The 18,043-nt window shown below is 38.1% G+C and overlaps 1 protein-coding gene across 1 annotated transcript in view; it reads right to left on the reverse strand.

Moving 5' to 3' along the window:
* The window catches only part of LOC103907945 (protein furry homolog), a 187,804-nt gene that overhangs the window by 152,937 nt on the left and 16,824 nt on the right, over window positions 1–18,043 (reverse strand). The window contains exon 2 of the mRNA XM_019474859.1: window positions 331–530. Coding sequence (XP_019330404.1) covers window positions 331–530 — 200 coding nt within the window. The remainder of the gene's footprint in view (window positions 1–330; window positions 531–18,043) is intronic.

Consider the following 18,043-nt stretch of genomic DNA (forward strand, 5'->3'; position numbering starts at 1 on the left):
ATTTTTACTCAAGTGACCACTCTCCCAGCTGTGAAATCTATGTTGGCTGACAACCCTTCTGCCTCTCAATCACATTAACACGTGCCCATACTGCAAACAGAAATAAAATATTCATTCCTTTTCATGTCACCCCTTTGGCATATCTTTCATACCTCTGTCCTCTCCCACAACCTAATTGCCATAGTAGCGTATCTTACAGTTTGGGAAACACTGTCAAACTCCAACGCGGATTACAAGCAAAATATTCTGCATTGCATAGCAAGCAAGCCTGATTTAAAAATAAATTCACAAAGTAAAGTACATATATACTTAGAGTTTCTTTTTACTCACAAGAGGTTCTGCCATGATGATACGAATCTTGCGTTCAGCCTGAGTAGTAAAGTTAACAAACAAGCTCTTCAGGACATATTCGCCTGGTTTACTGTCTGGGTCAACGTTGATAGGCAACATGGCTGGAGGTCCTTTTTCTCTCTGTGTACCAGAAACAGGTGGGACGGGTGGCTTGATATATCCGTTACCAACTGGAGAAGCTGAAACGTAGAAAAGACACATTTATTTGTGGTTAATTCAACATGTCTTAACTTTTCCAGTGGCCCCTATACTGTCAAAGCAAAACTGGAGACTAGTTGATAATCAAAGAAATACACAATACATAACTACAATTTCCATGGTATAGTTATAGGTAAAATTTACATAATCTAGACTGGAAGAAGAAATCAAAGATGAAATCTTACGTATTAAAATTGAGTAGTGTTTACTACGCAGTGCACACTCAATCCTCTTTTTTTACATGGTAAGACTTGCTGACACCTAACTGAATAACAACCTCATTTCTTATTCTTTACCTTGTAGGCCAGATCAGTAACTCAGTTGTCAAATAACAAGTTTATTCTTTATTGCTATTCAAACTGACCTCTCCTTGCAAAAGTCAGGAATCTGATCTTCTGACTAAGGCAAGTTGTAAAGGGAGTGATTTTCCTCTCATTTATACTGAGGTCAATCAAAAATGACTCCTTTAAAAACAATGACATTTCACCAGTATAAATCTTATATGAAGAGTAAGACACGAAATGTTTTCCATGGTGAGAACATGTTCATTACATATTAGTTTTTCTGAAAGTACCAAACCCTACAGTCCCACTTGGCACTTGTGAGATCACATCTGGAATACTGCGTCCAGTTTTGGGCTCCCCCATACAATAACGACACTGCTATTCTGGAGCAAGGCCAAGGGAGGACCATGAAAATGGTCAGGGGCTTACGTGCTTGCTACATGAGTGCAGGCTGAGAGTGGTGGACTGGTTTAACCTTAAGAAGAGAAGGCTAAGGGGAGATTTTATTGCAGTCTTGAGTTACCTAATGGGGTATAGCAAAGATGGAGCAAGACTCTTCTTTGAGCATGGTGACAGGACGAGAGGCAACAGACACTAGTTGGAATGCGGGAAATTCCAATTAGATATATGGAAAAAATTTCCACTGTGAGGGCATGATCAAACACTGGTACAGGTTGTCCACAGATATAATAGAAATTCCACTTTTCGAGATACTCGAAACTTGATTGGACAAGGCCCTGAGAAACCTTCTCTAGCTGGTGAGCTGAGGTTGGACTAATCATCCACCAGAGATCCCTTCCAATCCAAATTATCCCATGATTCTGTCTAAACTATCCCATGATTCTGTGAATTCCCCATAACCAATATCAAGATATTATGTACTAGGCTTAGCTCTACTTACGGTTTTTCTGGGAAATCAAAGAAAAAATAAATTGAAGTACTATGAAACAAAACCTCATTAATTCAAATATTACCATTGTGCGTATAAAATTTCCAAAACAAAATCATCAAGCTTAGCTCTTACTGGCAATAAAAGTCACGCCTGGTCTTCAGGCAGGTACTGGTAGCACCCTCTGTTAGCTTTGCCAGAGATTTTAAAAGTAGTAAATTAAGTAACACTGGGAAGACCAGCCATTAGCCACTCTGAATGCAATATAAGTGTCGTAACACCTGTGAGCTCTGCTAGTGATTGGGACAGAGGTGCTTTAATGCAATACAAACGGTGGAAAATATTGTGAACTAATATTGTTACAGCATTTCCCCATAGCATTGCATTCCAGAGTGTTACATTGTATGTTCCATCCAAGTTGCAAAGAAAGAAAGAAGAATGAACTACAAAGATGGATGCCGCACATCTAATGCCTTTAGCCTTTCCTTTTGAGGAACAGAATTGCAACTACTACTGAAAGTAATTGTCAACTATTAATTACATGAGAATGTTTTAAGAATAAATGAGATTTTAGATCTTTCCTGAATAGTTTAAGACTTCATTGCTGTAAAAAAACTGAAAAAAATAAATCCCAAAGACTACATATAGTTTGAGAGCATTCACGATGTGGCAGAATCAGACCCCAAATTCATGCATTGAAAAATAGAAAAGATGCATTGGAGAAAAGAGAACATATTTTCCTTTAGAAAAATCAAAGTTTATAAGTCCACTGTATGACTATAATGCAAGATAGAAATGCTTTTGTTCATGTAGCTGTTATTCTGCAATTATAACACATCCATACTTTGAAAATAACTCCCCTGATTGATAAGGTATGCCATCACGCTTTAGCACAGCAGCACCACTTCTTCCACTCCGATAGATGTTTCCTGCTAGATTTCTTTCCTGCAAAGTTTCACTTGATTTTTGAGGGCAAACACTTAATCACAGAGTTTTGTTGGCATTATGACTCTTTGCATCAAACCAAGTGTATTGAACAGTTTTACATTTATATTATACAAAACTGTTTCTAAAAAGACACTGTTGTTCTGAATAATAACCTACTTCAAAGTAATGAAAAAAGAGCCACCAGAGAAGAGTGTAAGCGCTACTGCTCTCCTGTCACCACCTAGGCTCTCCTAAAGTTTAAGCGTGAAGACAGTGAGATGCAAAGGATCAGATGCAAATTTATACGGACTATCGAATATACTAGGTAATGGAAATTTCTCCACAAATAGCTTTAGGAAGGAGTCAGACAATATTTTCACAATCACTAATATATTTGCCAAATGCGTGGTTTTGACCGGCTCACAACTATACATGAAATCAGTTTGATCGCCAAGTGCTCAGTTAGGAAAAATGGTTTTTTGTGAGCAGTGAAACCAATTTTATTAAGGATTTGTGTCCTTTGTGCAGTAAAAGCCCTGCCCTCCCCCCCCGTCATCATCCCAAGCTCCCACCAGCCGTTCCCAAGCTCCCTCCCGAGCTCTGCACCCGGGGCTGGGCAGGCAGGCTGCCCGCCAGCCAGCCTCTGCCAAGCTAAACACACCCGGGCTGGGCCGCCCGCCTCTCTCTGGCCAGCGCAACCATCCCAGGCTCCCTCTTGAAGAAATCTGTAGGAATCTAATCAATGCAAACTTGCCTTCTGTTCCTCAGGCAATTTTGGTTTAAATTGGCTACTAAGTTCAAAATTTACTACGGAGGGACATGCAGGAGAGATGGATGGAAGGCAGTGTGTGAGATCATGCACGCCTCACTTCCTTATGAAATTAAGTTTAAGAAAACCTAGTCACACTACCTGGGAGCTGCCACCCTTATCTTCAATCATCGTGGCATTCAGCCAGGATTTTGAGACTGGAATTTAAATCCACATAGTCATTGTTAGCAGGAGGCCTTTTAACAACAATGCTGTTAGGTTTGTGACACAGGCGGATCTAATTTTTTTTTCCAGACATCTAACTAAAAAATCAATTATTTGCACACTGTAATAGAGAAATGCAATTATTTGTGAGATTTGTCAGTGCACCAAAAATTTTTATTTTAGCTCTTCTCTGAAATATAGGACTGTACAGCCTTTCCCCCAAAGGAAAGTAAAAGGATATCCCGGGGGTTAACATCTATCATTGCTACAGCAATTACAGCAGTTATAGAAATGACTGACATGTGACACTGATTTAGTTCAAATTTTTAAAAGATCATTTTGTAGCTGCTAACTCCGTATAAGCATCTTCAGTGTGGAAGTTAACATTGCCAACAGTGTAAGGGTTCTGAGTTGATCATGAGTTGGTCATGAACTATTATATACAGGTTTGGCTTTCTAATGCATCTTTTCAGTTCCATTATCTCAAGCATTTGCATATGTTTGATATTTGCATTGCAAAAATCTGGCCCAGTGACTAGACTATCACCGACATTTATACTGATGATGTATGAGCTTTAACAGAATATAGTTATTTTTCCTAGACTGAGAGCCCTACAAAGCTTATTAAAAAAAAGTTGCCTCTGAGACATAAAACTGGAAATCAAGGACTCAAAATTTAAGAAACAGCTGCATTAAAGTCATCCATGATTGGTCCCTTTATGTTGACACATTATAATGTGGGCCTAAAAATAGCAATAAAAAGGATGTGCCCATTTTTGCCATCTATACCAGTGAAACACTGCCCCATTAAACAAAAGGCATAATTTGCATCTGAGAAATCACCGCAAATGGTGATACAGGTTTATGCAGAAGATATCTGGTGGGGGTGGGGTGAGAGGAAGGCGTTATACTCATTTCTAAATATTTATTTAATTGACAAGTTAAGTTTTTACTATCTGATTTCAAAATAATAATGATCTACAAAGAGAAGTACCAGAATGGACCACTGAAACATTTAGTTTGAACTCCTAACATATTGTAGGGTACTGCTCACCACACAAGTACTGCATTAAACTAAACCCTTCACCTAGAGAAAAGTAGCTCATTCCCAAGGAGAATGAACGGTGATCCACATGCAGGAGACCATGGCAACCCTGATGCCCGAGGGCCCTGCAATAGCAGGGAATCTGTAGGTCAATTTTAGAAAGTTGTATACGTATTTAAATCTCCTATCCTAGGAAAATCTGTAAAAAAGATTAACTATGTTTGATCAACTATAAGATGTCTGTACCACTCTGGGGTGAAATTCTGTCTGAGGGCTACTTCTCTCAAACAACCCATTTTCTTGTTTCCAAGATATGTTCCCTATTTTTCTGTTGTATCTGCAATAAGCTGGATTTCAAATGATACTCTTTTCCTACGGAATATTTTCATTTAGTTCAGGCTACAACCATAAGATTTTCTCAATGTTATGTATTTTTAGAAAATGAAAAACAAGGAGTAAATATGGAAGTAGCAATGCAATATCACATATGGTTGTCACCACAACCATATACTATTGCCACAGAAAGGATTACTGAACGAAAATCACTGCTGATTTTTTTCTTGTATTGATCATTGCCCTGATCAGAGAAATAGTTGTAAAAAAGCACAGTAGTTTTAATGCACACACACACACACAGAGTCACTAAGCTGATAATGGGGATGAGTACAAAATTAAATTCATATACTATCCACAGAAAGGATTACTGAACGAAAATCACTGCTGATTTTTTTCTTGTATTGATCATTGCCCTGATCAGAGAAATAGTTGTAAAAAAGCACAGTAGTTTTAATGCACACACACACACACAGAGTCACTAAGCTGATAATGGGGATGAGTACAAAATTAAATTATCATAAGAGAGTCTGCTATGATTTACACTACAGGTATTGTTCTTAAAGCTCTGCAATGAAGCAAAACAACAGAACGATCACAATGCAGTAGCCAAGAGTCTGTGCTACACTGGATACAACTTCAGCCAAGCACAGTTACTGAATTTTTAGTATCTTTCAGCAGAAGAAACAGAGATTGCTTTTTTTCTAGTTAACTGTGTCAAATATACACTTTAGCAACAAAAAACAAACTAGTAACACAAACCGAAACATGTATTTGCAGTATTTTCATACCTACCGAGCCCCTTAATAAAGCCGATCACGCTGGATTTTCTCCAACATGCTACTGTAATATCCATGAGCCTGTGAATACCTGAAAGGTTCCACTCCTTCAGTTAGAAAAGTTAGAATCCTTTTCTAACTAAAATCGAAAAGGAAACTAGTTGTTTCATAATCCTGTTTCATACTTCACTATAAATTTTTCAGCATTGAGGCAGACATTTCTTTTAGTTTTTTCATTTTGTTTTTTAATAGACAAGTGCTAAAGACCTACAGTGTGTGAGCTAGAGCAGGCCTCTGGATCAGATCAGCCTTTCCATAACCAAAGGGGTAATTTTTAGCTTCAGCATATGATGATGACCACTCACGGAGTGGCTGCATGTCTATATTTATCCACAAGTACATACTATGCTGACAGATTAGCGAAACTACTTCAGGCACTCCAAGAACATGAGACAGGATAATGGAGTTCGACACAAACAAACCATGCATGTCAAACACACATATTCTCATACAATCCAAGCTGAAAGCAATTAGTATAGAAATGCAAAGCACAGAAACAACACAGGATGGGTTTTGTTTTGTAACTAAGGTCTTTTGGCCAAAAGTACATACAGTTTAAATTCCTTGCAATAAAAGCAATGCAGTATCTCTTCTTTTCCCATGCCAAGAGTCAGTGAGAAACCACATATCCTTAAGGATAATTATACATCTGCTGAAATAACTCTTAAGAAAATTTTCTTTGTTTTAAAACTGCAATTATAGTATTAAAAAGAAAACACATTATTAAATAAAGCATGAAGAATTTAATTTACAAGGATATGTTACATGTGCCAAGGTTACCAAAAGGTGGCTTTTTCACCCTTTGAAGGAGAACATTCCCAATTAGTTTGAGCTTGATAGACAGAGAATAAAATTCAAGGGAAACCTTTGCTGAAAGAAACAAACTAAAAGTCTAGCAGATCCATTTTTATCTTGGTGAAAGAAACTGTAAGATTCCCAAGGAAAATGTTATTCCAGCATATTAGTAAGATGCAGTAGTAGCACTATTTTAATGTAAGCATTATTTTCATAATTAATTTGCATTTTTCAACAAAAAATAACCATAAAGGCATAAAGTTAACCAATAAAACATAATAGTAATGATTTGCAATATATATGATAGGAAATACATTTATTTAAAGTACAGGACTTTATGATGAGCAATTGATGCTACTAATGTCTGATCTTTTTGTTTTTCTGATCCTCTCTTACAAGGATTTACACTCAAAAATGAAAGACCAGGAAGAATTCAGTGCACATCTGAGTCCCACATCCAGACTATTTGGCAAATAAAAGTGTAAGTTACAGTGGTACCAGCATTGGCCTTACTCTTCACGGGGAATCAATTTCATGCAATATTGGCCTACATGTTCTGTTTACTGCTAATTTTCCATTTTTTATTAAAAGAGTTGATAAACTAGGGAGTAAATATACCCTTTTTAAGGGTATATTCTTGTATTGAAGAATATACCTAAATATAATTTAAACTAACTATTAAAAGAAATGTAAGAAAAACTGATTGTATGGTCTATAGCAATTTCTAAGGTCCATATAAAAGCTGCTGTATGAATCTGCCATAAGCAATGGCATTGCAGACATAGCTTTCCTTCTCTAGTGCTGGAAACCATTTGCTCTTCCAACTGTAGTGAGGCTGGCATACATTGTCCTAGGTTTGGAGAGATCTGTAATTACTGTTTGCATATGTATGTCCCAGGCAGAGAGTATCAACTGTGGAGCTTTGATACTACGCTTAACTGAATGTAATGCTGCAAAGCTTGTCTATTTTAATAAAAAATGGAAAATAAGCAGTAAACAAAACATGTAGGCAAATATTCATATTGCATGAAATTGATTCCCTGTGAAGGCTCATTTGAAGGTGAGGGGGTTCTTTGCAGTGAAAAATTCACTCACTGACAGCAGTATGTAGACTCAGACAGTAGATACAGGCACATACAGACAATAAGAATGTATGTGAGTCGATATTGCAAAAAGCTCAAACATATTTTCCCTCTTAGTAGAACAAAGTTGCCTCCAAAACTACACATAATATAAATGTGTAATGAACTTGTATTTTAAAACTTGAGACTCTGAACACTCTGTCTAAAACTGTTGTTCAAGCAACTACTGTGAGAAGACAGTAGGTTGTTCTGTGCAGTTGTCTTGACACAAGAGCATGACATAAAACTATCCCAACTCATCCTGTCTTTCAAAAGCCTATTTAATCCAAACACAGGAATCTTCAGGAAGAGTTACTCTGGTTGACCAATTAGATAGATGGTCTGCAATGTAACAAAGATAAAACCCAACAATTCCATGCAAAACAAAAGTCTGGGCATAGCATGTAAATCCCTATGCCAGAGGAAATACTACGTAGTCTAGAAGCTAAAATGGGAAAGGTCGTGAGGTCAGTGGGGAAAAGTATAAGAAGCTCAAGATTCTGGAGCAAAACAGCTCATTCTGAAAACAAGTCTGAAGGGAATAACAGCTTTGGGAGGATTTCCAAAAAGGTGGTGAGAGATGACCTAAGCTCTTCCAAATGGAAATTCTCAAACTACTTGATTATGCTGAAACTGTAAGGGAGAAAAGGCTAATTCATAAATTTCAGATTCCTCCGTTTCTTTAAAGAGACATGCCTCAGGAGAGTCATTTGTGTAAAATGGCATGGGGGAAGAGAAAGGAAGGAGATATCTTCAGTGATAAAGGCATTCCAGGACTTCGTCACAGATTTAACTGACATAGGACCAACATTTAAAATTATTTCTGTCCGAAGACTTAGTGAAAAAATGCTGTTGCTAGGTTTAGATATATTTATTCCACTCTTTTCAGAATACTTGTTGAACTACAGAAGACAGTTCCAGCCCCTGTAGACTTGGTTGGGCAATCCTTCTCCAAACTTTCTATTCCTTACCACAACAAGAGAGTGTAAATTCTATGTGAACACAAGGAACAGCAAAGCCAGAAAACAGGAGACTAATTAGGATATCCACTAATTAGTACATCCACTAAGAAGCGGCAGAGTTGCTGATAAAGCTTTGTCAACCCAACTACTCTAGCCAAGAAAAAGGAGGCTTGAACTTCGTGTGTGTGTGTGCATGTGCATACACATGCCGTTCTTCAATTTATTTTCAGCATCTTCAGGGATGTTATAACACAGCACGTCTAAGACAGATCGTATGATATCCTCAGTGAGACTGAACATCTCAGGACATGAGGCTAACTCCTTGCAGTAAACCCATTCTGCACTCCCCTGAATCCAGGGGTGGACAATGATTTGCAGAATGGAGCCTCAGAACAAGTCCCAGATGTGGTAATTTCTTAACAATCAGATCCAGTCCTCTGCAAGATAGAAACAAAATGAAGCATCCGTGAAAATAAGTATATGGCCACTCAGTAGCCCTGATGGATGCTAAAATACCACTTGTGGGGGATGCTCTTCTCTGCACATCTACAGAGAGCTCAAATGCTCATTCCACTCAGAGATGCTTATGAAGCCGCCATCTTCTGAGATGAACCCCATTAGGAAATAACCACTTTAATACAGGTATCTTTGCCCAAGCTCAGGGAAACATTAGAACAGTCCTTACACACACTGACAGGTCTTATTTGAGAAGGATGTATGTGGTGAAGTGCCTGTTAGCTTTGAAGCTAAGGATCTTGTTCAGTCTGGTACCTTGGAAAGGTTAAAACTGTTGGTTTGGCCTTATTAGCGTCTAGCAACCTTCTGGCCCTCACATTCCAGCTGCTGGCAGGTAGGTGTTAAGCTTTGTAATCCTCAGATGTGCACTGCTATTCGGTGCAAGAGAGGGGTAATAGATATGAGACCCCATAGAGTAAAGCAGTGGGTGGAACACATTTTCTCCTCTTGAGAGAGACCGTGTCTCCATATGCAGGGGATTCAAGAATGACGATTGCCAAAACAAACAAACAAACAGGAAATCCTGTCATATACGTCCATCCACTTTCTGAAGTCCTTTTCACTGACTTGGCAAAGCTCCTAGTTACTATGATCCTGTAAGATGTAGACTTTCCCTCTCTCTTTCTCCTAGGGGTTGAGCAGCTTAACAATGTTCCCCAGGTTCTTATCTCAGATCCCTGCAAGACATCTGCGTGAGGCAGGAAAGCAATTCTTCCTGCCTATTCTCTTTGCTCACCATTTATTTTTCTGCTCTTTTTCCTCTAGATCATTATTTTCTTGTTTACATATACCACCGTGCTGAAGGTATGTGAGAATCTAGGCATGTAACATAAAGATTTTTAGCTGTGCTGATTTTAGAATTTGCTTGGTTTATTATAAGATTAAAGACTTGAAAAAGCTAAATGACATGGGAAATCTTGTGGACAATTCCATAACAATTTTCAATTGTCATTTGGGTGCTCCATTTGGGGGTGACTTCTCACTAAAGGAAACATCTGTGTTGCTTTTGATGGGATCCAAATCAAACATAAATACTTCTCAGTTTCTGTGTTTTATATGGTAATGACATGCTGCCTCTTTGAAGGCTGACTTGAGATTAACAACATACTTTCAAAATCTTGCTATCTTTACTAGATAACTTCAAAAGTTTTGTTATCTTTGCCAGTTATTCCAAAAGTAAAAACTCCAAATAAGGGTGGAGAGATATATTCAGATCATCATTTTCAGATGAGTAGATTAACTGATTTTTAAAAAATTAAAACAAAGAAAAGGTTTCTTTCTGAAACTATGCCAGAATTTCTTTGGGCTCAAATAGAGCTTAAAAAGCATTTTATTTTAAATAAAGATGTTCATACTCTTCTTTTATATTTTTTTATGTATTAGGGGAAAAAGCTAGCCTCCACTTTGGTTTTGTTGGATCAGAAAATAGCTTCCTATTTTTAGACAGATGTTTTGTTGGGTTTGCTTTCCTTTTCAGAGACAGGGAGATGAAGATATTCCTGTCGTTTTGTGGTTGATGGGTGTTAGCGGAAGAATTATTTTTAGGGAACTTGGAAAAGTGCCGAGGAAGCACAAGGCTAAAAGAGTCCAAAAGAGAAGGAATAGTTACTTCCAAAAGAGGGACCAGCAAACAGGGAGGATGTGACCTGCATCTTTCTTCCCTACACATTTTCTCTTGGAGACAGTATACTTTTCTCCTTAAATGTTTTACAATAAAATTGTCAGAGTCTGGATAAGATGGAATTTTAAAAAGATAATTAAACTGTTTATTTTTTACTACAGAAAGACATTAAATGCTTGCATCTGAGTCCTATTCCAACTTCAATAGCTACCTCAGATGTTAGAACCGGAACGTTCCCTGAATTTTTGTTGTCTGTTTGTCCACACTTGCTCTTCCAAACCACTGATGGACGTTGGATCACTCTGTTAAAAACTCATGTGTTTCACTGGAATGAAAACAGTGTATTGGTTATGGATGACGTGGCTTCTGTGTAATGTACACATGTGAATGAAAACCTGAGCATGTTATAATGCACTTGTGCAAACATAAGCAGTGTTTTATTACTGACGCACAAAAAGAAACAGCCTGTAGCTCATTTCCCTCTGAAATTGCATGGTCTGAACAGTCCTACTGACCTAAGACTGTTCAGTGGTTAAGAGTTGATTTCCTAAAGAGTTTTGCTTATTTCATGCCATAATAAATATGATGTCATGTTTAGTTATGTTTCAAAGTGTAGTACTACACTGAAGAAAAATCTTTAAGACGGTAGTTGCTTCCTTGACCTCATCTTCTGATGCACCTGATCTACTCTATGGCTGCCCTTTAGGGAAAGGTTCAAATTTTGCCACCTACAAGCCAAATATCAAATTTAATCCAGCCATCTAGGCTCCGAGTAGACGAAATGAAGAGAGACTGACATTTCTAGGTGATTCATCATATCCTTCTTAGATTTTTAGCTTAAGACAGAATCAATCGCTTTCTACTGGTCCCTATCACTTGTCAGTGATTACTGAAGGAGAACTGACAACAAAGATATGCATCCAAGGTTTTAAGAGATGACTCTCACTCTTAAGTCTGTAAACTCTTCAAGAGCATCTTGTACAAATTGAACTGCATCATGGTGCATTTCAGCTGCTGCTGGCTAGGATTCATACCCTTGCTCATGTGGGTGGAAAATGGCATAATACCAGAAGTAAACCAAGCCACAAGCTGGCACTGTGAACTGGCAAGCTAAAACCTCACAGACCAAGAAGACTTTTACAAAATTTTGTGAAGCTTTCTGTGATGAAACCACAGGAGAGATTTCTGTGAATAAAGACTAACATGAGAATAAGTCAGACATCCATTTGTGTTTCCGTCTACAGTGGAGCATACAAAGTAACATCTATACAAAGAAAAAGGAGAGAAAAAATTTTGCAGCCAAAATCTGGATTAATAATTATCATTATCAATCCCCTACTCTATGTCTGATTGAATCATTACTGTCATTACTTAATACTGTCTGCAGCAGCACACAACATTGTCTATCTTCTATATTAAATTAAACACTATTTGGCCTCTTTGCTTACAGACAACCCAACACACAATGTGTCATCTTTTATTAGCCACACACTATTATGATGCTGTAGTACCTAATAACCCTTTATTAACATTACATTAACAACTCTTTCTTTGAAAGTGGAGTTCACTTGTTTCTTAGCCACAAACCTAAAGGCAAATGTAAATGTTTGCTGCTTTGCTAGACTCAGACTCCAGGACATAAATATTCCTCGTGGTGACTCTGAAATATAAAACCAGCAGGGACAAGATAATTACTTTTACCAACCACATGAGCTCAGCGAAGGTTTTTGAAAGTTTGGCTTGAGTACACCTGCCCACTGAAAAACTTTCACTTGAACAGGTGAATGAAGCACATGGAATTTAGCTGCTGTCTGAGGGACCTTCTGCATGACCAGACAGTTGCAAATACCAAACACAACATGGACAGGACATTACTCTCACGCTGGTCAGTGGGCCATGACAGAAAAAAGGATCCTTCCATATATTGAAATGTCTAAATGTTTTGGAATAAGTGACTGCCAGAAATATGTTATTAAATTTGGAGAGGAACAGGCACCTATGGAGATGAACTCTGCATCAGTTAGTTATGAAAATAAAGAAAGAATCCTAAGGTTAACATTGGATTTTCCAAATAAACAGCTTAAACACTGAGAAAACAGAGTAATTCCTTAGAAAAACTGAAGAGCCTAATTACATTTGAAAATAATAAAAAGATTTCTTTTATGGGATATTCAAAGGGAAATTCAGTATTCCTGAGGGCTGGGACAAAGCTAATGTTGTATCAGGTTTTCTTGAAGTGTCAGCAAGGACAATCCAGGCAACCACAACACAGTTTGCCTGATATTAATCCACGAATGGCTGCATTTGATTAATAAAGAACCAAAGTATAATAATACAATGCCATAAGCATAGGTTTATGGAAAGTAGATTTTATTAAACTAACTGTAGCTTTTTATGAGATTATAAATTTGGTTAACAAGGTTAAAAGTGTAGTCTTATATTTCTGTTTGGCAATTGGATTGGTATCTTACCAAACTGTAAAATGAGAACCAAAATATCAACGTTCACAACAAAAATAGCTTAAAAGCTAGGTAACAGATACTTCTCAACACAGGTTAAGGGAGAATCACACCCTAATGAATGTACTTCTAGTGGAGGTACAGAGACCAGTTCTTCGTCCTGTACTATTTAGCCTTACTGTTAATGACATAAAATAAAAACAAAAACATTTCTATAAAGTTTACAAGCAAAACACAAATTAAAAGTGGTAGACAGAAGAAAAAAAAAAAAGTCCTTCTACTTTGAATAGCATTTTGAAAACTAAATGCAAGCAAAGAATATATGAGATATTAATTCTAACCTATGGACAATTGCATAGCCAGAGACAAAGAACGCACGCCACAGGGACAGAATAAGGCTTTCTATTCCTGGGAAGCACTGATTGTGAAAAAAGGCCTGAGACCAGGATGACTAATGTGTTGAAAACAGGCTGCTATTCTTGTGACCTGAAGAGCTATGGAGAGCCTTTTCAAGCAGGATAAACAAAAGCAAAAGCAGGAAAACTCTACTGCTTCACTGCCAGTGTCTCTGCAAACACTGCTGGATGCTCAGTCCTGTTCTGGTGTCTGCAACTTGAGAAAGATGCTGATGAACTAGAGGACATTCAGGAAAGGCAACTATAACTAATGACGGGAAAACTTGCCTTAAAACTTAGTTTAGTTGGACGATGAGAAAGTTACACAGTCATTTAATCATATCCTCTAATGGCAGGAATTTGCACCTATTGCACCTACAGCACCTATTTGCAAAACATATTTACATGCAGCCACTCAACCCAAAATGCCTTTTTAGACAACACAAGCACTCAGGCACTTCCAAGGTGTGATTCATTACCTCCTAATAAACACGTCTAAAGCAGCTCATCTGAACGGTACCTTGAAAGTGCATATTTCTCTCCACTGGCTATCAGGAAAGCCAGGCTTGACTATGTCAGATGCAACAGAAACACCAAGGATGCCTGAAAGTTAGGCGTGATTACTTCCATGCCTGCTACGCATGAATATGAGGAACAGAAATTTGCTAACAGACAGCTCTTCGTTCAGTAACATCCCGTGTCTGGAATTTTAAACTAGACAAATGCATTAAAGAAGTTAAACACAAAGGGAAGGAAATTAACCGCCAGAACGCTATTAAGGCTGGTGCTGATTCTTCCATTAGTGGAAATTTTAAATTAAGATTTTTTTTTTAAGATGTGCTTTAGCTCAAACAGGAATTAATTCAGAGAAGCCATAAAGCCTGCTCTATGAGGAGAACAGACTGGATGACACAATGCTTTTTCTGGTTGTATAATTTATCACTCGTTGAATACATTAGTAGAAGACATATTGCTGAGAACAATCTTTCATTGGTAAAAGTACAATACAGATATTCTAAAAAGGATTCTTCTATCTCTAGTCTTGGTAATATCAAGAAGCAGAAGTGTGAATGCCTGTCAGTACTTGATTTCTCTTTGCACATCCCAGTACAAATATAACTTGTGTGATCCGAGTATCATTGTGATCTATGTAATAATTTCCTGCCATGATGGTTTGCTTGTCAAACATGCTTTGCCAAAACAGAAGCTGATTTTAAGGGTTGTTTTGTAGAATACACCTCAGGGGAACATAAAACTGGAGGCAACTTACTGGGATGATTCAATTTTCAGGGAATATTTAAAAAAAAAAGTACACTGCCAGAATAATTTATAAATATGCCTTATAAGTAAAAGCGATAACCATACAAAACAGTGGTTTGCCTTAAGAGAATGCTTGTATAGAAAAGTGAAGCGCTCTGAAGGCGCAGTGATATGCTCCAGGGAAGCCATATTCCACTGTCTGAGTGGATGTCTGAGGAGCACAGAAAAACCATGGCTGAAATGCTATTGAATGTACGTTCGCATGCACGTGAAGGTGGACTGTCTAAAACCACGTCTTAGTGCAAGTTACAGATCACCAACAAATGCCTGCTCATCTGCTATGGAACAAAGCTGAATCAATATAAAGATTCAAGGCCCGTTCCTTGCATAGTCCTGCACAGTCTGAAATAAAATTCAGTTTCATACTTGAGTGTATAAGAAAGGCTGTGGTAATGCTGTGTGCATTACAGAATTATGTATTCCACTACCATTCTACCTACTAGAACATAATTTTCTTCATTCTTCTCTTGTGGCACCTAAGAAGTTCACCAGATCCAGTAACTTGTCCTGCCTCTGTCGCAAAAGGAACTTTGTAACACAAAGTTGAGGCTCCAAGGGGGCAGGAGAGCTCAGAAGAAAAACATGTTTCTAGCATGAAGCAAATAGGCCAGAATTGTTCTGTTAAAAAACCCTGATTCTCACTGTAAAAAGAAATTAAAACCAGAACAATATTGACCTAAAAAATGCATAAATGGTTTTGTAAATAGGCATGGAATCAAAAAGATAATTCAAGGAAAAGAGGTTAGGCAATGTTTGGCAACGCTGTTCCATAAACTGTGATCTTACCATAAATTGTATTAGTTACAAGCATCAGCTATTGTTATGGGACATCACTTCGCATCAAACACAATAACAAGCTATATTAGCATAATGGGTTATTATTCCCAGATCCATGTGATCAGTACTCCATGGCAACCCAATGATAATGAACGGCTTTGTCAGTAAGAAAGCATGTACAAAACTATATGAAGCATGAAACTCAAGTACCTGAAATGGTACATAAGGCTGTTAATAAATTAAGAATTTATACACCAGCGTTGACATTTCTTTCCATATACACACAGAAAGGGGCACAGAAATTTTCAGTATGTTCTCAGCTGACCATCACCATTGTGAGGACTCGGCATTTCCAAAGACACTTTCACTCGGGGCTCCAGTTAGTTGAGAAATGGAGTGCTTAAACCTGGCCTGTGGAACAGAAACCAGAAAACTGACCCAAATGATCAGGTTCCCAGTGAGTCAGGCAGCAACTCAGAATAGGATCCACAACAGCCAACCTGGGCCCAACACCACCTGAGATACATCCCCACATGGACCTCACATTGTTGGGCCACTTCAGATGTACAAAGCAGAGCAGAGAAGCAGCTCCTCTCCTTTTCAACTTGGCTGTAACTGCTTTTTGTAACAGCTTAACAGCTAGAGAACTCACCTAGAAGATGGTAGCTTTGGGTTAAATGCTTAATTAATCCTCAGGGTTTTGAACTCTCATCTCCCACCTTCTTGGAGAGCACTCTCATTTTCTGGCTACCAGCCAGAACAGTAAGGATTACCCATGTCCCACTTCTTCAAGGTTAGTCAAATTTGAAGAAAGAATTCAATGTGCTTTGATTTAGAGATTAAATATAACAGCAAGCATGGCTCTAGCTCAGTAGTTGCCACTCAGTTAACCAATGAGTGACAATTACTAAAAATTATGTGATCGATTAAATTACAATTATAATGAAAAGTAACATTAAACAATAAAGGTATTTGGGCAAGGGCATGCCTAAATTGGTAAATTACCTCTTGTTGTTGTCACTGTGTGTTAGATACACTTCATGAATCCCTCCAAATCAGATCCTTTAGATATTTCTACCTGTTTTCTGCCTGAGTCTGAGCCATTCTAAATCATTTCTGTCATATTCATCTTCATCCTAGGCTTCTTTTTGAATCCCAGTCTATTGTCCCACAAAGCAGAGCAACAGGTAGGGCAAGAATCAGTCTCCAAAGCAAGAATTGTTCCAGATACTCTTCCTAGTAAAGGCATCTCTGGTTTGGCACAGTGTATCCTTGGGATATGAAATGCCACTAAGTAACAGCTGCACAAAAAACATATAGGAACATATAGGAACTTTTAAATGCTATAAAATGGACATTAGGCTTTTTATGTACCCAGTCCAGACCAATCAGGACCAAGATACTAATCCAAAATAAATCAGTCTTTCACATGAGATAAAAAGATGCCAAGGTGATGACCAGTAAAATGAATGCCCACTTACACCGATTTATTTTCTTCTACTTCATTCTAACCAACAGTAAATGCTGCATTTATAACAGCAATATTTGTTGCATATAATTTTCTTAACATCTTTAAATAAGATAAATGAAAATGTGAAAGGATTACAGTTAATCAGATTATTTTAAAGACCCTGAGTATGTTAAATATGACCCTCACATACACTAGGCACTTAACTAAAACCACAGGGGTGGATGCTCTCTCCTGCAGCTAGACCCAGGCTAACTGGCCCCTACTCTCTGTTTAGGTGAAGGCACAGTGAAAACCCCAGGACTCCCCACTTTGTGCACGGGCCCACTTCAGCAGATTTCACCTGCTGGGCAGATGAGTGCTTGAGCATCAGATTTGACGCATGACAGAGAATGAAACACTCCTGAGGAAGTGGAAGGAAAGAAAAGTCACTGTTGAAAGAAACAATTACCTAGTTCACGTGTTTAGACAGATCTCAGGCGTGTCTCTGAGATACACACACTGGCTCATAATGTTTGATTTACATACCAAAATCTGTATGCCCGCGGCCACCTTAGCTACTCAGTAGAGACAAGCTGTTACTTCCCTATCACTACCCTGGACTTCAGGAGAGCAGACTTTGGCCTCTTCAGGGATCTGCTTGGTCGAGTGCATGGGACAAAGCCCTGGAGAGAAGAGGAGCCCAACAAAGCTGGGTAATATTCAAGGATCACCTCCTCCAAGCCCAGGAGCGATGCATCCCAACAAAGAGGAAGTCAGGCAAAAACGCC

The sequence above is a fragment of the Aptenodytes forsteri genome, unplaced genomic scaffold (genome assembly GCF_000699145.1).
Source record: "Aptenodytes forsteri isolate BGI_AS27 unplaced genomic scaffold, ASM69914v1 Scaffold155, whole genome shotgun sequence".
NCBI lineage: Eukaryota > Metazoa > Chordata > Aves > Sphenisciformes > Spheniscidae > Aptenodytes > Aptenodytes forsteri.